Raw genomic sequence first — 19,475 nt, 5'->3', positions numbered from 1 at the left:
AAGAAAACAGGGAAAGAAAAACTACCCCAGGACACCTAAGACTTGGGGTACAGCCCAGCTCTCCCGCTGACTTGCTGTGTGATGGTGGGCACGTCACAATCCCACTCTGTGCCTCAGTCTCCCATGCACAGAACGAGGACTGGATTTGGGTTCTTGGAGGGCCCCCCAGACTCTGACAATGGAAGACTCCCTCCTCTGGCTTCCATTAGAAGCTCGAACTAGTCCTAATCGTATGACCAGCCAGAGAAATTGGGTTTATTGAGACCTACCACATGCAAGGAATCACATGAACGCTTGAGAGCATCAGTCCTGGCCCCACCACCCGCTGGCACGGGAAGTGGGTTCTGAGCCTAGAGAAGGTGGTTTGGATCCTGGATCCCACTTTGTGGGTTGTGGGGCCTTGGAAGTATTATTCCGCTTCTCTGAGCCTCAGTGGCCTCATCTACAGCGTGGGCGTCATGACCGGCCCCACCTCACGGGGACATTGGCATGAACTCAGTCAGATCCCACTGCCCAGCTCTGAATTAATGAGGTGAATTCTTTGTTTCAAAGCCAGAGCAAACAAAACACACACACACACACACAATCTAGACCCCCAAACACACTCTGCTCACTCCTGATTCCCATGCATGCCTCCTCCAGGCGTTCCCTGCTGGGAGTCCGTCCACCCCCCTCACCCGTCACCCACTAGCAGGGAGAGGCAGCACCCACGGCCCAGGTGTGACCACAGCTCCACGGCTGAGTGAGTGTCCCCGGAGCAGGTGTGGCCCCACCTGCGATGTCTAGTCTGACACCCGAAGGCCCCACAAGAGGCAGGCCTCCTGGCGTGTGCAGGGGACACTGGCTCCCAGGCCAGGAAGCTCACCCCCCGCCTCCAGCTCCACCACGCGCCACCCAGGGCACCTTGGGCAAATCACCTTTCTTCTTGAAGCCTCTATTTTCCCTTCTATAAAAAGAGACATAATACTAAGCCCATATAGCCCCGTGTTGTAGTAAGACGAGATGTGATAACGTCTGAAAAGCTCATGTCACTTGGACAGGGAGCTGGTAAACCCCGCACTCTGGAGCAGAGTGCCTTTGGTTCAAATCCTGGCTCTCCCACTTTCCAGCTGTGTAACCTCCCCGTGCCTCAGTTTCTTCTTCTGTAAAACGGGAATGAGGATGGTACCGACCTCTGAGAGCTGCTGTGAGCGTGAAGTGAGGGAATTATAATAGTTCGTACTTCACAGGCTCGTCCTAACGAGTTACACCACGTGAAGCGCAGAGACGGGCCGGCACAGAAAACACCCCAGAGGGTGAGTTATCACGTGGGACACTCATCCCAAGCCGGGGGAGTCTGAGTGTGTAGGCTGGGCTGTGACCTCTTGCCCCAACCCTTCGAGCCTCCTAGTTCTCTCCGTTCTCCTCTAACTACGCCGTAGGGCAGGGTGGGCGAGGTTGGGTGGATGCAGGGGTTCGCGGCCCCAGGCGGGGACCACCTGCAGGCTTCCTGAGCGCCGGGCCCTTCCCAGGAAAAGGACAGAGCCAGCCTGCGGTTGATTCTGGCCCTGACACCTGTGCGGGGCCCGAGGGCAGCTACGGACCAGGAGGGGCTGAGCACCACGCCCGGGACCTGAGTTGGGAGGGGCCGAGCCGCTGGCCACAAACCACAGGGGCTGACTCATGGTTTCCCCTGGGCCGTATAAAGGAACCAGCCCAGGGGCTTCCTGCAGCCGGAGGGACGATGGCCCAGGGGACAGTGATCCATGTGGCCCCAGAGCAGCCCACCTACGCCGTGTGTGTGCTTGGCACCGACACTCAGTTGGATGTCTACGGGTAAGTGGGGGGCGTCTGGGGGTGGAGTCAGGTCCAGTGATGCTGGAGGAGCGGGTTCTGCTGACGCAGGACAGGTGGTCGGCCGAGGCTTCAGGCTCCAGCCTCTGGAGCCGCTGCCCGCGGAGAAGCTGGAGAGAGAAGACCCGAGTGGCCCTGGGACGTGCCTGGATTCAGGGCAGTGGGTTCTCTGCCATGTTCAAGTGGGATTTCCCCAGGGCCTCACCACAAATGCATTATTAGGGGCAAACAGCATCATCTCCTTTCACCATTGAGGCACTGGAAGCTCAGAGAGGGTCTATGACTTGCCTGAGGTCACACAGCAAGTGTGCCCTGGAAGCCAAGCTAGACCTGGACTTCACAACCCACACTTGGTTCCTGGTGCATTGTTAGCCGACACCACTCAGCCAAGCCTCCCTCCGTGGGTGCGGAGGCGAGACAGGCTCTGGCATGGGAGAGGCCGAGGAGGGGGACCCAGCCCTGCTGTTGGCTAGCTGCGTGGTCTTGGGAAACCAAGCCTCAGTTTCCTCGTCTGTGGAATGGGGATAATACCCACTTCACAGGGTGCTATAGGGATTAAATGTGAGAAACCATGAGAATGTTTGTTAGGCACTTAGCACAGTGCTGTGCAAATTGCTGGTAGTTGTTCATTCATTCATTCTTCATTCATTCATTCATTCAACAAATATGAGTTGAATCTATCATATGCCAAGTCCTGTGCCAGGCTCTGGTTAAACAAGACGGTTCAGGAACGTTCTCAGCGAGTGCACACGGTTGGCATCGTTGTTGTTGTCAGTAACAGTAGTGGCAGCCGCTGGCTTCCTCCGTCCCAGGCTGGGCGTCTGTGGTTCTAGTGAGGCTCCCACAGGAGTGTCTGGGACATTTCCTTGAAAGTCACTCGGTGGCTGACCCAGGAAGAACAGCAGTAATGTCTGGGCGGCCTCCCAGGACGCGGAGGGGAGGCAGGAGACGGCGGGGCTGAGGAGCAAAGGAAAAAGCGACAGCCTGATGGTGTCCGAGGACACCGGCTCCTCTGGGGGCGTGCTCCCCACTCAGTGCGACATTGCGCCCTGCGTTCAACCCCCTGCACGGCTCACATGACAACGGCTGATGTTCACGTCACGCTCCCACATGTACTCACTCAACAGCCGTACGAGGTAGGCAGTGCTGTTATCCCCATTTTACAGAAGGGGAAACTGAGGCTCCGAGAGGTGAAGTAGCCACATGGCTAGTAGGTGGGGGAGCCGGGATTCACTCCCTCCTCTCTCCCCCTCGGTCCCTGGACCGGCCCTTCCCATAATTTCTTCCCTGTCCTTCTCACTTGTCCCCGGCTAGCGCCTTCGTCCTGTCTCCCGTGCAGCCACCGCCTTCAGTGGGGTCTGAATTCCCCTCTGAAAACACAGACGGGGTGGGCACCCCTCCTCCCCAGCACACGCGCCTCCACACCTTTGCACGAGCGGTGCCCTCGGCCGCAGGGCTTGGAGCCCCCAAGGGTTAGAAAGACGGGTGGTACAGGCCGGCGCAGACCGCGGGGGTGGCGCCTGTCCCGGAGCCGCTGCTACAGACCCTGGTGGTGATTCTCACCCCGAGCCTGGAAAGGACTTGCCCTGCTCAATGGGAAGCATGTTGATCGCAGTCACAAAAAATCCCACCAGCCGGTGATGCGCGCTGAACCCCGCCGAGGGCTCTCCGCGCTCCCAACTTTTACCAAAGCTCATACAAATTAAAGGAGGCTTGAACCCAGGACTGTCTGCCTCCCCAGCACGCACTGCCGCCCAGTGCTGTGGGGTTGGCCGCCCTGAGCCCGCTGCCCAGGGGGGCGGACCTCGGGCAGCTTCCCTAGGGCTTGGGAAAGGCTCGGAGTGGGTGGGGGGCCAGGAGCTGCCATCCGTGGGCTCCTCCTCTTGACCCCCAGGGTCTCTTTCTGGACAGGAGACCACACAATGTGGCAGCGGGGAGCGTGGGCAAGGCTGTTGGTGTCTCTGAGCCTCAGTTTACCCATCAGTGAAATGGGAAAGTTAACACCCACCCTGCTGTGTTGTGGTGAGGATGAAATTATAAAGTACATGCTGAGGGTCCAGTGGAGTGGTCCCCTTTCTTGGAGGATTGCGCGTGCCACCGAGTGTGACAGTCCTGGGGGCACCAAGCGCTGCCCAACCGCTGGGAGGAGACGCTGGATGTGGAGTTGGAGGAAGGATGTCAGTGTTGCCACTTGTCTGGGACTCAGGCTCTCAGTGTGGCTCCTGCAGAGGCTGTCGGAACTTACGAGAAGATTCAGCTCTGGGTCGTCTCACAATCACACACACACTCACACACACACACAGCGAAGACCCCCATATGTTTGCGGAAGTTCCTTGTTTAGGATCCGAGAGGGTCTGGAAAACAGCCAAAGGAAAGAACACACGTCCTAGAATCAAGTCCCAGTGGGGCCTCACCTCTCCGAGCCTCAGCTTCCCCATCGGGCAGAGAGGGTGGCTGTGAGGCCTGGAGACGTGGCTGTAAAGCCCCAGCAGGTGGCAGAAGCACCTGTCTGCGCCCTTCTCCCCGCTCCCGGTGGGGAAGTCACCCTGGGCAGAGCGAGCCGAGACGGATAGCACCGCGGGCCCCGTGCTGCGTGCCCGTCGGCCCCAAGTCTCCGTCTTCCCATTGTTCTTTGAGCCCCTTGTTCGTTTTCCTGTTGTACTAGACACACGGCGTGTCCCTCTCCATCCGCCTCCTCCTGCCCTGGCCCCTGGGCAGCTGGGGTGGCCTCTGGGCGGCTTGGCAGGCACGGAGGCAAAGAGCTGCACGCAGAGCAGAGAGGGAGTCTCCAGGCTCTGAGAGAGAAACGAGGGCCTTTCTTAAGTTTCGGTTGGCCAGGCATTTGCAAAGCAAACGTCTAGCTTGTAAACCCAGGGCACAGCAGGGTGAGGTGAATGCAGAGAAAGAAACAGACATGATGTGGCGGAAATGACATCAGCTGGGCTGCAAGTGGACCCAGACCTGCCACCAGCAGCCCCATGACTTGGACACTTTGCCCCTCTGTGCCTCAGTCTCCTCATCTGTAAAACAGGCGTAACAGCACCCCGCCCACAGGGTGACTGTGAAGATGGAGCCACGCGCTGCAGGCTTCACTTAGTGAAGGTCGAGATAATCCGGGCAATGCCATCAGGACGGGGGATGCGCAGCCAGAAACGTCACAGAGGGCCGCAAAAGTTCCAGATGCTGAATTCTCGGACAGAAAAGGAGGAGAATAGCGCGGCTACAGGGCGTGAGCTAACGTCTTGCCTTCCCAGGGACTCGTTCTGTTTGAGATATGAAAAACGTTTTTATGTATTCCCCCTTTGCTGTTCACACCCACTTGGTAAGGCAAAGATTGGCACGGCTGACTTTTTTAATCTGCTCGAACCTGTCACTTGTTTTATCTTTTTTCTTATGAGGAAATTGATTTTAGTTCCACTGTTTCTTACTTACCTTCCACCTTTCTGGAACCCAGCCGTCACATCCCCTGAGAGGCCAGGGTTTTATCTAAGGGAGAGGCAGAGACTTCTGTGATGGAAAGACAGAAAGAGGGACTGTCGGTTTCTACTGCTGCTGTAACAAATTACACAGACTTAGTTGTTTAAATAACACAAATATATCATCTTACAATCCTGGAGATTGGAAGTTCAAAAATGGATCTCACAAGGTTATTCCTGAAGCTAAAATCAAGATGTCCAGAGGGCTGATTCCTTCTGGAGGCTCTGAGGGATCCATTCCTTGCCTTTCGCAGCTTCTAGAGGCTGCCTGCATTCCTCGGCTCGTGGCCCCTTCCAGCGATTGCATCCCTCTGGCCTCTGATTCCATCACCACATCTTCTCTCGCTCGGACCCTCCTGCCTCCCTCTTATAAAGACCCTCGTGGTTATAGTGGGACCACCTGGATAATCCAGGATAATCTCCCATCTCACGATCCCTAACTTAACCATATTTGCAAGTCGTCTTTTCCATGTAAGGGAACACACGCACAGATCTGGGGGGTTAGGCTGTAGTCATCTTTGGGGAACCATTATTCTGCCTACAACAGAGGGGAAATCTCATTTTGAGGAAGAAATCCCTCTTGGTTGGAGAGTTGGGGGAAGGATTTGATGGTGGGGGTCCCCTTGAGATGGGCCTTTGGGACTGGATTGGATTCTGAGAGAAGGGGGCATTCCAGATGAGGGGCAGACGATAAGCAGAACCTGGAAAATGAGAAAGTGTGGGTGGGTGTGGGGGACCTGGGAAGGATTCTGTTGGACTGCAGCGTGCGGAGAATGTAGGGGGCGGGTGGATGTATAAAGAGGCCGGGGCCAGCTCTGGGACACCCCAACCCCGTCACAGAGCAGAGAAGCAGGACGCCTAAAGCTGAGCCTGGGGAAGCGACTTCCCTTCTCTGTGCCTTGGTTTTCTCACCTGTGAGATGGAAATGATAACAGCACCCATCCTACAGGTTGGTGGTGAAAACTGAGTGAGTTGATATACAGAAAGAACCTGAACGGGGTCTGGAGCAGAGGAAATGTTCTGTGTGTTCACTGTCACTCAAGTTTAAGAGCTTGAAATTGATGCCATGGGGACGGAATGAGGGCCCAAACCAGGGTGGACAGCAAATGAAATAAAACCAGGGGAATGGAAGCTGGGGAAGCGTTGGGAAAGCTTTTCTCCTCTTTCATCTACTTCAGATCTCATTAGTTCTACAAAACATGCTTCAAAAATTCATCTGCTGAAAGAAAAATATCAAAACGTTAGTGATTGTCTCCGAGTGGTAAGACTCCGTTTTCTTCTAGGCAATTCCTTCCTTCCTTCCTTCCTTCTCTTTCCCTCCCTCCTTCTTTCTTTCCCTCCTTCCTTCCTTTTCTTCTCCTCCCCCTCCTTCTCCTCTTCCTCCTCCTTCCTTCTTCCTCTTCCTCGTCCTCCCCCTTCTTTCTCCCTCTCTCTCTCTTTCTGCCTTTTTTATCCTGTATTAGTTATCCATCACTGTGTAACAAATTGCCCCCAAATTTAGAACAACAGTGTTTATCATCTCGCAGGTTCTGTGGGTCGGGGTCCAGTGTGGCTTAGCTGGTCCTCTGCCTCGGCGTCTCACAGGCTGTGATCAAGGTGTCGGCAGAGCTAGGGTCATGCTAAGGCTCCTCCGGGCAGGCTCTACCTCCAAGCTCACTCATATGGTCCTTGGCAGGATTCAGGTCCTCGTGGGCTGATGGACTGAGGGCCTCGTTCCCTTCTCTGGGTTGGCAGGGAGCCTCCCTCAGTTTCTTGCCATGCGGGACTCCCATGGCTCATACTGTGGCGGCTTGATTCATCAAGGTAAGGGAGCTGAGAAGGAGAGAGCGAGGGAGGGAGACAGAGAGAGAGAGGGAGGGAGGGAAGTCTTCTGTAACCTTATCACAGAAGTGAAGCCCACAACTCTTGCCATTTTCTGTTGGTTGGAAGCAAGTCACTGGGTCCTTCCCACACTCAGGGGGAGGGAGTCACACAAGGGCACGAGCACCAGAGGTGGGGATTGTGGGGGCCAGCGTAGAGGTCTGTCTACCACATACTTTTCCTGTATTTTCCTAATTCTCTATAATGAATATACAGAGCTTTTGATATAGAGACAAAGAACTTTATTACAAAAATGAAAATAGAAAACATAATCATAAAATCCACGTCTCTATGACCTCATAGCGTGGGATCTGCCCTCTCGGGAGTCTCCCACACAGTTTGAATCTGCTGCAATTTCTTAGCCATTCTTCTGCCTGTGGGTCGTTCACTCTTGCAGAAAAGGCTGCTCTGAGCATTCTTGAATGTGTCTCCTGGTGCACACGTGCAAGAGAGTCTCGAGGGCGTCTGCCGAGGAGCGAGGAGCGGGTCGCTGGCTTTGGGGCAGGCTGATGTTTGACTTTGCAAGATAACCCTGAGTTGTTTCACAAAGTGGTTAATTTCACACTCCGCGAGCAGCGTGCTAGTTCCCTCTGAACCGTATAGTCTATAGCGTTATTTTCACCAACCAGGTGGACGTAAACCCCGTCTCATTATGGCCTCGATGTTTTCATCTTCCTTCTCAGTGAGGCGGAGTGCCTCCTCACATGCCCGTCATCCATTTATGTTCATCATTCATTCAAATTCTGCGAATGCCTGTTTGTGTCTTTCGCCCATTTTTTTCTATTAAGTTATTTGCTTTTTTCATGTTGATTAGCCTAAGTTCTTTAAATATTCTGGATGCTAAGCCTTTGTCGGTTTTATGCTGTGAAGAACTTCTTAGATTATGCTTGTCTTTTCACTTTATAGAGTCTTTCGATGAACAGAAGTTATTTATTCTCACTTAGCTGAATGTATCAGTCTTTTCTTTCTTGCTTATTGGTTTGGTGTCTTGTTTAAGAAAGGGCATAAAGATGACCCTGACATCTTCTTTTAAAAGGTGCAAATACCCATTCATGACAAAAACTCTCAGCAAACTAAGAATAGAGGGGAGCTTCCTCAACTTGATAAAGAATATCTACAAAGACTTCCAGCTAACATCACACTTAACGGTGAGAAACCTGAAGCTTTCCCACTAAGATCAGGAACGAGGCAAAGATGTTCCCTCTTGCCATGCTTTTCACATCATACTGAAAGACCTAGTGAATGCTTAGGACTAGAAAAAGAAATAAAAGGAACACCAACTGGGAAGAAAGAAAGAAACTTGTCTTTGTTCACAGATGACATGATCCAAAAGAATTGACCAAAAAACTTCTGGAACTAACAAGCAATTACAGCAAGGTTGCAGGATACAAGGTTAATGTACATAAGTCTATCACTTTCCTATATACCAGCAAGGACCAGGTGGAATTTGAAATTAAAAACACAATACCATTTATATTTGCACCCCCCAAAATTAAATACCTAGGTAGAAATATAACAAAATATGACTGAGAAATTTATGAGAAAAACTACAAAACTCTGATGAAAGATATCAAAGAAGAAGAGAAGCAATGGAGAGGTATTCCATGTTCATGGATAGGGAGACTCAACATCGTCAAGATGTCAGTTCTTCCCAATTTGATCTACAGGTTCAATGCAATCCCAATCAAAATCCCAGCAAGTTATTTTGTGCATATTGACAAACTGACTCTAAAGTTTATAGAGAGAGGCAAAAAAACCCAGAATAGCCAACACAATATTGAAGGAGGAGAACAAAGTTGGAGGACTGACACTATGCAACTTCAAGACTTACTGTGGTATCACAGTGTGTGAAATCAAGACAGTGTGGTATTAGTGAAGGAACAGACAAGTAAATGAATGGAACAGAACAAGGAGCCCAGAAATAGCCCCACATAAGTACAGTCAACTGATCTTTGACAAAGAAGCAAAGGCAACACGATGAGAAAAGGTAGCATTTTCAACAAATCATGCTGGAACAACCAGACAGCCATATCCAAAAAATGAATCCAGACACAGACTTTACATTCTTCACAAAAAATTACCTCAAAGTAGATCACAGACCTAAAGGTAAAATGCACAACTCTAAAACTCCTAGAACATGACATAGAAGAAAATCTAGATGATCTTGGGTTTGCTGGTAGCTTTTTAGATACAACACCAAAGGCAAGATCCAGGAAAGAAAGAATCAACAAGCTGGATTCACTAAAATTAAAAATTTCTGCTCTGCAAAAGACACCATCAAGAGAACGAAAAGACAAACCACAGACTGGGAGAAGATATTAACAAAAAGCATATCTAATAAAGGATTGTTATCCAAAATACACAAAGAACTCTTAAAACTCAACAGTAAGAAAACAATCTGATTGAAAAATGGGCCAAAGACCTTAACAGACACATCACCAAAATAAATATACAGATGGCAAATAGCAAAGAAAAAGATGATCCACATCATAGGTCATTAGGGAAATGCAAATTAAAACAACGAGAAGTCACTACATAGGCGTTAGAATGGCGAAAATCCAGAACAGTGACACCACCAAATGCTGGCGAGGATATGGAGCACGAGGAACTCTCATTCATTGCTGGAGGGAATGCAAAATGGCGCAGCCACGTTGGAGGACAATTTGGCAGTTTCTTAGAAAACTAAACACACTCTTATCATATGATCCAACAGTCATACTCCTTGGTATTTACCCAAAGGAACTGAAAACTTATGCCCAAACAAAAAGTTGCACATGGCTGTTTATAGCGGCTTTATTTACATTGCCAAACATTGAAAGCAACCAAGATGTCCTTCAGTAGGTGAATGGATAAGCAAACTGTGGTCCATCCAGACAGTGGAATATTATTCAGTGCTAGAAAGAAATGAGCTACCAAGACATGAAAAGACATGGAGGGACCTTCCATGCATATTACTCAGGGAAAGAAACTAATCTGAAAAGGTTACAGACTGCATGATCCCAACTACATGACATTCTGGAAAAGGCAAAACTATGGAGGCAGTAAAAAGATCAGTGGTTGCCAGGGGCTAAATGGGAGGGAGGGATGAACAGGGGGAGCACAGAGGATTTTTATGGCAGTGAAACTACTCTCTATGGTACTATAATGGTGGACACACGTCATTATACAATTTTCCAAGCCCATAAAATGTACATCACCAAGAGTGAACCCTAATGTGAACTACAGACTTTGGGTGATAATGACATGTCAGTGTAGGGTCATCGATTGTAGTGAATGCATCACTGGTGGAGGATATTGATAATGGGGGAAACTCTGCATGACTAGGGACAGGAGATATATGGGATATCTCTGTACCTTCCCCTCAATTTTGCTGTGAACCTAAAACTTCTCTAAAAAATAAGACCTATTTTTTAAAAAGATTCAAAGTTCTGTCTTTCATATTTAAGTCTTTAATCCACCTGGAGTTTGTTTTTGTATACGGTGTGAGGATGGGATCAATTTAATTACTTTTCCAATTTAATTATTTTCCATATGGATGAGTGATTGTTCCAGCATCATTTCTTACATAATCTTCACTTTCCCCAGTTATCTGCAAGACCACTTCTGTCATAGATCAAGCAGAATCTCTCTTCAGTTGCATCTGTCATTTGTCTTTGCCTGAGCCATTACAACACCCATGGCTTCATAGTAAGTCATACCTGGTTGAAAAAGTCTCTCACCTTTTGCTTCTTTTCTTTACAGGGTATTTTGACTATCTTAGGCCCATGGTTTTCCTTGTAGATCTTGGAATCAACTTGTCAAGTTCCATGAAAAACCTTGAAATTCCATTGAATGTATAAATTCATTTGGAGAGATTTTATACCATTATGATATTAGCCTTCCTAAGCATGTTCGTGCTATTCCTATTAATTTGTGTCTTCTCTAATTGCTTTCAGTAAGGTTTGAGCATTTTTCTCCATAAAAGCCTTACACATCTTTTGTTAGATTTATCCTAGGTACTTTATAGCACTTTTTTTCTGATGAAAATTATATGTTTATTTTAAATTATTTTTTCCAACTATATTATTGCTGGGGTACACAAAAGCAACTGATTTTTGCCTCTCCACCTTACTAGCTACCTTATTAAACTCTGACTACTTCTTTTTAACTTGTCTGTACATTCCTTTGAGATTTACAAATAATCATATTGTCTATAAATATTGCCAGGGTTTTTTTTTCTTACTTTTCAGTCTTTATACCTTTTAGTTTTATTCTCTTACTGCAGTGGCTAGAACCTCCTGGACAATGTTGAAAATATGTGGTGACAGTGGGCATCCTTGTCATGTTCTTGATTTTAAAGGAAGGTTTTCAATTTTTCACTATTAAAGATGATATTTGCTGTGGATTTTCTGTTTAGCTTTTATCAACTATCCACACACACACAAAAAAAATCTGCTTTTTCTGTAGTGATTTCTTTTTATCTTCCTATCTTTTTTCCCTTGGCCAATCTTGCCAGAGGTTTATCAGTTTTATCAGTGTATTTTGGCTTTGTTGATTTACTTGTTTTCTATTTCACAGATTTCTGTCATCTTTATTTTGGGCTTTTCTGTTCTATTTTATTTTTCTACATTCTTTTTCTATTTACTCAATTTTCAGCTTTTTTCTTCTTTTTAAAGATACATGCATTTAAGGCACAAAGTAATACCTTTAGCTCCCCCAAATATTAGAAGTGTAGTATTTTAATTATTGCTCAGTTCTGAGTATTATTATTTAGTTTCATTAATTATCCTTTGACTTGTAAGTTAGTTAGAAGTCTGGTTTTGAAATTTTCAAATGTAAATTGGAGTTTATGCTAGTGACGCCTAACTTACACTGGGATCAAGGAATAGGCTCCGTATACTGTATGTCACCTACCCTTTAATATTTGTTGAAACTTCCTTTATGGCCAATTATGTGGTCAAATTTTTTAGTGATCCACATGCACTTGGCTTGGAAAAATGTATATTCACCAGTTGTGGGGCACAGAATTCTACACACGTCCACTAAATCAAGCTTGTTAGTTGTGTCACTATTTTTTCTGTCTGGTTAATCTATGGTTAGTTGAGAAAGAAGAGTTGCCATCCACAACTGTGATGGTGGATTTGCAAACTTCTCCCTGTATTTCTATCCATTTTTGCCTTACATATATTGAGGCTGTGTTTAGAATACCTTCCAGGTGAGCTGAACCTTATATCATTAGATTGTGATCCTCTCTATTGCTAGCAGTGTGGTTTTTGTCTGATATTAATATACCCATCCAGCTCTCCTTTGATTATTGGCTTAATGTATCTTTCTTCCTTTTTTTTTTAACTTCATCTTTCCCGGATCCTTATATTTTAGGTGTGTCTCTTGCACATAGCATACAGCTGGACTTCATTTCTTTATCTAGTCCAAAACTCTTTTTTTAACTAGTAACATTAATCTAATTACATTTATTTTGACTATTTATATATTCGGATTTGTTTTCACCGTTTATTTTTAGTTTCGTTTGTCCAATTTTTTGTCTGTTGCCTTTTGCTCTTTCATTGTCTTTTTGAGACTGTTTCTCTTCTTCTTCTGTTACTGCATTTTCTGCCTGTGTAGAAATGTATGAACTCAGCTTCCATTCTCTTGGTGAATACCTTTACATTTTAATCAGAGAATTTTAACTCTACAAGATCTATGGTTAAACACTATCTTAATTTCCTCTTCAATGAAGGACCTCAGAATACTTCAAGTCTCATTATACCTCCCAATTTACATCCTGATCTTTTTTTTAATCCCACAATTTTGATATTTTTATAACTTTTAAAAAAATACAGACAATATTTTCCAAGACATTTACCATTTTATTTGCTCACCATTCTTTCCTGCATCCCAGACCATGCTACCGGCATCAGAGATCTTCTCCTTAGAGTGTGTCTTTAGAAGTCGCTTTGGTGAAAGTGTGTTGGTTTTAAAATACCAATTTTTCTTCATCTGAAATGTCTTTATTAAAATATAATTTTGTTGGGTATACAATTCTAAGTTAACAGCTACTTTCTTCAAAATACTTTGAAGATACTATTCAACTGTTTTTTTAGATTCTGTTGTTGCTGTTGAGAAGTCTGCTTTCCATCTGATTTCTGTTCCTTTATGGGTGATCTGACTTTTCTCTCTGGATCCCCTTCAGATCTTCTTTTTGTCTTTGGTGTCCCTCAGTTTAACCGCTGTGGAGTGTGCATGGGTGCACACGCAGAGAAGGGAGTCCCTGGAGACTTCTCTCACTTCTCAGGATCTCAGCCATGCTTTAAAAAGTCTCTTTTAACCACAGACCAGTTGTTTTGTAAGGGAAGGTTCTTCAGAGCACTGGTCTGCCACAATTCCAGAAGCAGGAGTCTGTGTGATTCTCTGCGTGCTGCACAACCCTGTGTGTGCACATCCGTGAAGCGTAAACCTCTGGGTGTGCATGTCGCTCTGTGCTCACATCCATGTGTGTGTGTCTTTGGTGTATGCATCTCTCTGCAATTTCCCTGGTTCGAGTGTAAGCCTCCAAGTCAGGGGATCTTCTTTCTGTTTCTCGCCACCTCCTGACAACCTCACATACTTACTCCCACGGTCAGGGGCAGACCGGCTGCCATCTGGTGTTTACACTTGTTGGGAAAAGGGGGAATGCTGGGGAGAGCGGTGGTGGGCCAGGCCCTGCCTCACTGTGGCTCTCTGTCCTCCCCAGCTCTGCCCCCAAGGGCTACACATCCTTCAGCATCAATGCTTCCCCGGGAGTGGCCGTAGATGTTGCCCACAGCCCTCCAGCCAAGAAGAATGCCACAGGTTCCCCCAACTGGCCCCTGGACCCTGGGCTGGAGGTGACCCTGAGGATGAGAACTGCCAGCCACAGCACAGGTGACCAGAAGGTGAGTGCAGCGTTGTAAGGTGGGCCGTGTGGGAGGAAGCCAGCAGGTCACGGCAGCTCTGTTACTCACAGTCTGTCCTGCACTGAGCCACAGCCCCAGACCTGGCAGAGCCTGCTTCTTTCTGGAAAAGCTCGTGATGGCTTGTTCCAGCCATAGCGTCCTCAAAAACAATCTAGGAATGCCAAGGTTTATGGAGGCCAGGGCTTTGATTAAATTCATTCTTTCAGCAAACGTTTAATAATCACCTACTACCTGCCAGGCGCCGCCAGGCACTGGAGGTACAGAAACGAAGAAGACAGGTGTGGCTGCAGGCCTCAAGGCGCTTACCACCCATGGGTGAGAGCATCAGGTATTCAGAGGTAACCAATTACGGACGGTTGTGAGTGCTAGGAAGGCCACAGCCAGGCAGCCCCGGGACACCATGCCCGTGTGCTTAGTTTCCTGTGGCTGCTGGAACAAATTACCACAAGCCACTGGCTTAAAACAACAAAAATGCATCCTCTCACAGTTCTGAGGGACAGACGTCTGCAATGAAGGTCTCAGCAGGGCCACGCTCCCTCTGGAAGAACTTGGGGGAGAATCTGCTTTTTTGCCTCCTCCAGCTTCTGGTGGCTGTTGGCGTCCCTAGACTGGTGGCCACGTCTCTCCAACACCCGCCTCTGTGCTCACACTGCGTCCTCAGTCTATCAAACCTCCCTCCGCCTCACTCCTATAAGGACGTGCATCAGTGCATTTAAGGCCTGCCCCATAAGCCAGGATGAGCTCATCCCAAGATCCTTAACTTAATTGCATCTGCAAAGAGCTTTTCTCCAAATAAAGTCACGTTCACAGGTTCCAGGCATTAGGACGTAGACATATCTCTTTGGAGCCCACCATTCAACCCACTGCCCGTCCTTTGACTGCAGATGAGCTCAACAGGACCCCCCGGGGTCCCACAGAGATTCTGCCCAGTGACCACTTGTTCCCAGCAGGACAGGACAGGCAGTCTCCCTGGTGGGGCAGAGTGTTGCCTGCTGTAGGAGCACAGAGCTTGGACACCAAAGCAGGTGGGGAAGGGTGCAATCAGGGAAAGCTTCCTGGGAGAAGTGGCAAGCTGAAGGATAGGACGAATGACTTGCCTAAGAGAGGGAGAGAGGAGGAGAGCTCTGCATAGGGCATGTGGCCTGTGTGCACACTCTGGACCAGGAGAGGGTGAGACGCATGTTGGGGAAACTGAGGAAGATCTGTACGGCAAGAAAGGAGGGTGGAGCAGCAGGTGGGGGGAGAGAGAGTCAATATGAGAGAGCTTGGCATCAGGGGCCTCATTTTCTCAGGGCAACCGGAAGCCAGTGAAAACCTTTCACCCAGGGAGTGACAAGACCACATTTGCGTGTTGAAAAGACCCCAGTGGCTGCCGTGTAGCGAGTACACTGGCTCTAGGCGGTAGACCGAGGCAGGGAGACCACTCAGGAGGCTGAAGCCACGGTCCAGACAGGAGGTGATGGTGACTGTGCCACCTCCCTGGACCCCGACTATCTCGGGGACGGATCCAGACACCTCCGCGCGTCCCCTCGGGAGCTCCTTTTGGCGGCAGCTCCTGGGTTTGGGGCGGGGAACTCCCCTCGCCCATTTTCCTTGGAAGTGTCAATCCTGACGCTCCGCCCGCCCCTGGCCAGGCTGCGCCAATCAGACTCGTTCTTCCTAAATTTTGAACCTTGGGCAAAGGGGGTTGGTGTTTTCCATTCTCGGAGAGCCTGTCCTAGAGACGCCGCCACCGGTCCAAAACGCCTGCTCCCCAGATCCTCTCGGGCGGGCTCCAGCCTGGCGGGGTCTGCTTCTTCGGTCTCCTCCGTCCCTTCTTCCCGCCGGGCCGGTGTCCGTGGCTTATTCCCAGCACTCTCCCTCTAAGGCCTCTTCCACCGCCTCTCCAGCCGCTCAATTCCTACTCCCCTTCCAGGATTTGCCTCAAAGTGTGCCTCCCTGACCTGCCCAGGCAGAGTAAGCCCTTTTGGGCTCCCATAGTCCCCTCTTTTCTGTGTCACAGTCATTTACATGTTTTGCTACCTCTCCACTGCCACAAGTTGGGGTACTCCTTACAGGCTGGGGCCACTTCTTGCCCAAGCTTGTCTCCTCAGCATCCTGCCCTGAGTTGGCACATGGGGGGGTGGGGGGAGGGGGGGGTCCAGTGAGTGTTTGTTGAATGACTAAGAGAAGTCATTGGTGGTTTGCTGCTCCCTATAGGTTCAGATTTCATACTACGGACCCAAGAGTAACCTGGTCCAAGCCCTGCTGTATGTCACCGGGGTTGGTAAGTGATGACTAAGATGTTGGAGCGCTGTCGCCCTGCCGCTGCACACACACAGTCCTGCAAGGCGTCTCTCCAGGAGAAACCACAGCCTGGAGCTTCCTTCAGACTGAGCAGAGACAAAGATCGACTTCTAGCCAGTCATCCTTCCGGGGTCCAGAAATATCCCCTCCCCAGTCAGTGGCCCACCCAGAAATACAAGCGGGGGAGGGGTCTGCAGGGAGCTTCACCTGCATCTCAATATTTTATTTCTCAACTTGGAATGAGTATGTGGATTTTCAATATGTGAGTCCCTATACCTTTTTGACACCTCAAATATTTATAGGAAAAAATCTTATACAATAATATAGGCTAGTGTTCACCAAATTCCATTATTTGCATCCAATCTTCACCATTTTTGCCATATCAACTATCTACTTATATTTGAACATTCTTCTTTAAATAAAGTATATATATATATATATATATTTTTTTAAGATATTATTTTCTCCTTTTTCTCCCCAAAGCCCTCCGGTACATAGTTGTATATTTTAGTTGTGGGTCCTTCTAGTTGTGGCATGTGGGATGCCACCTCAGTGTGGCTCGATGAGCGGTGCCACGTCCGTGCCCAGGATTCGAACCGACGAAACACTGGGCCGCCTGCAGCAGAGCGCGCAGACTTAGCCACTCGGCCACGGGGCCGGCCCCTAAATAAAGTATATATTTTATCTTGACCTCATCTTGAACAATAATATCATGATATAATTATTATTTAAATATATGAAAAGCACATGAACTTCAGGTTTCACTTCATTAATGAATTTCATTCATTGACACACATTAATTGTATTAATACACATTTCGATAATAATAACATAGCACTTACTCTATGCCACGTACTGTGCTGAGACTTGACATTTAAACCTCACAAGAATCCAATGAAATTGATACTATTATTATCCTATTTTACAGATGAGGAAACTGAGGCACAGAGGTACATAGACTCAGCCACGTTCATGCATCTGGTCAGTGAAGGAGCCAGGAAGTGCTGGCCACTGAGCACGGTGCCCTCTGACCTGACACTAATATGTGACTGTGGATCTGTTAAAAGGTCATCCAGTCAGTGTCACACTGTGAGCTCACACGTCACTGTGTCACACGGTGGGACCTAAGTTGTTGGAACGACAGTGTAGTCGTGTCCTGATGAGGGAGGAAGGACTTAGACACAAGCCTGTTTTCTTGGCCACGCCATTTGGACAGAGCAGGGGTACATTCATTGCCATGATTTGTCCCCAGTGCAGTCACAATACACGTAATGAAGAGCTGGATGGGGACAGAGGAATCACCCTGTCCCCCACCCAATGTCGGGGCGGCTGGAGTTGGGGCCAGAGGCCTCTGAGCCTGGCAAGGTGTCCTTGCGGGGGCTTCCCACCAAACATCCCATTGGGGAGGCTGGGGATCTCTTTAAACCCCTGGGGATGTCTAGACATGCAGGGTCTGGTTGGCACCAGAGTCATGGCATGGTCCCCCCAAAGCAGAACGGGCGTGCTCCGAAGACCCCGCTCTGCTGTCTCAATCGCAGTCAGACTTCTTCTTGGGGGACACGGTGGGGGGTGGGGCTCTGAACCTGTCTCCTCTGAAGGTGAGGGAGAGAAGCCTTGGTGGGGACAGCCTCCTGGGGAATCGATTGTCCACCGGGGCAGGGCTGCGTGCCCCACCCCGGACCCTCACCAACCCTCTCCTCTTACTCGGGGGGATTTCAGAAATCACCTTGAGCGCGGACATCACCCGCACCGGCCAGGTGAAGCCAACCAGAGCCACGAAGAACCAGGTAGGGCTCAAACCTGACGGCTCCCCGGTACCCGAAACGCTCCCCTAACTCCACCGCGTTTTCCTCTGGCGCCCTCTTGTGGTGATAGGGCGAATGGCGGACTGTCCCCGTATCCTGTGTTAACTGTAAAAGAGACACAATTTAGCAAGAACAAGAAAAAGAAAACTAAAATCACCATTACCACTTTGGTTTATATATTTCCCATCTCTCTGACAAAACTAAATTTACACTGATTGTTCAGAGAATGAGTTGTCCTACAAGCCAGGAGCTACAGAGTCACCCAGTAAATGCACAGCAGAGAGAAAATTTGCAGGCAGGTCTTGACTCTGGCTCAGAAACCCCCTCCCCCAGGCTTTAACGACTGGTGGGAGAGATTGCATGGTGCTGCCCGCATGGGGTGAAGAACAGACAAAGGAAGAAACTGCAGGAGCTAGGGAAGGGACCAAGCCAGGTGGGGGTGGGGAGTGTGTGTTCCGGAAAGTTCGCTGATGAGAAAAGGTGGGATGCGCAGAGGTGGGGCGTGCAGGCGATGAGCTCCGTGGATAAACCTCAGGGTGGCCCTGAAATGGTGATGACGCCCTCCCGGGAGGGGCCTCTTAATTTGCTTTAATCGTTTGACAGAGAGTAACCGGCTGCTAAGAATAGTGCGCACACTTTGGTGAATGAGTAATTAAGAGTTCACATGAGAGTAACTATGTCGATTAGAATCTTGACACAAATAGTGAGCCCAGTCTCGTTTGCCAACCCAACAGTTTTTAAAAGCTGTTAAAATCACTTTTACTGTCTTGGGCTCCTTTTTTTTAAGGGATGAATTGCGTTTTTGGCGAATTTGTTTATGACTTTGGGGACAGGCAGAAATCCGCTCGTGAGACCAAAGAGTTACCTGCTGTGGCAGCAAGATGCATAAACCACGCGAGGCTAATGAGATGCTAGGGAAGGGTGGCCCCGAGAGTTGGAGGGACCTACAGAGCTTCCTAAGCGTGCCCCGTCTCTGCTGGGTGTCTGCAGAGGACCTGGACCTGGGGCCCTCGTGGGCAAGGCGCCATCCTGCTGGTGAACTGTGACAAAGACAATCCCCAGTCTTCCACCTTGGACTATGAGGATGACGAGGTGCTTGACAGCAAAGGTAAAGATCCCCGAGACCTGATGGGAGGAGAGCTTTGTCTTTTTATGAAGTCCTTTGTCCCAAGCCTGCGGACAGCTGTCAGAAATCAGGGTCCTTGGAGGCGTGTTCTTGGTACGTGTTCTTTGTATAGGAGAAGGAGTGGACCAGGGTCCTGAGAGGGTGAGTGACCCACCCAAGATCACACAGCAGCCAGAGA

The 19,475-nt window shown here is 48.8% G+C and overlaps 1 protein-coding gene across 1 annotated transcript in view; it reads left to right on the top strand.

Annotated features, from left to right (window-relative positions):
• Positions 1-1,686: 1,686 nt before the first annotated feature.
• PADI4 (peptidyl arginine deiminase 4) overlaps positions 1,687-19,475 on the top strand; it is a 33,336-nt gene continuing 15,547 nt past the window's right edge. Inside the window, exons 1-5 of the mRNA XM_070601403.1 lie at positions 1,687-1,815; positions 13,879-14,059; positions 16,280-16,346; positions 18,086-18,153; positions 19,162-19,279. Of these exons, the coding sequence (XP_070457504.1) occupies positions 1,724-1,815; positions 13,879-14,059; positions 16,280-16,346; positions 18,086-18,153; positions 19,162-19,279 (526 nt within the window). The 5' untranslated portion in view covers positions 1,687-1,723. The remainder of the gene's footprint in view (positions 1,816-13,878; positions 14,060-16,279; positions 16,347-18,085; positions 18,154-19,161; positions 19,280-19,475) is intronic.

This window comes from Equus przewalskii, chromosome 2 (assembly GCF_037783145.1).
Source record: "Equus przewalskii isolate Varuska chromosome 2, EquPr2, whole genome shotgun sequence".
NCBI classification, from domain to species: domain Eukaryota; kingdom Metazoa; phylum Chordata; class Mammalia; order Perissodactyla; family Equidae; genus Equus; species Equus przewalskii.
The sequence above is the reverse complement of the archived record's forward strand: the minus strand, read 5'-3'. Positions and strand labels throughout refer to the sequence as shown.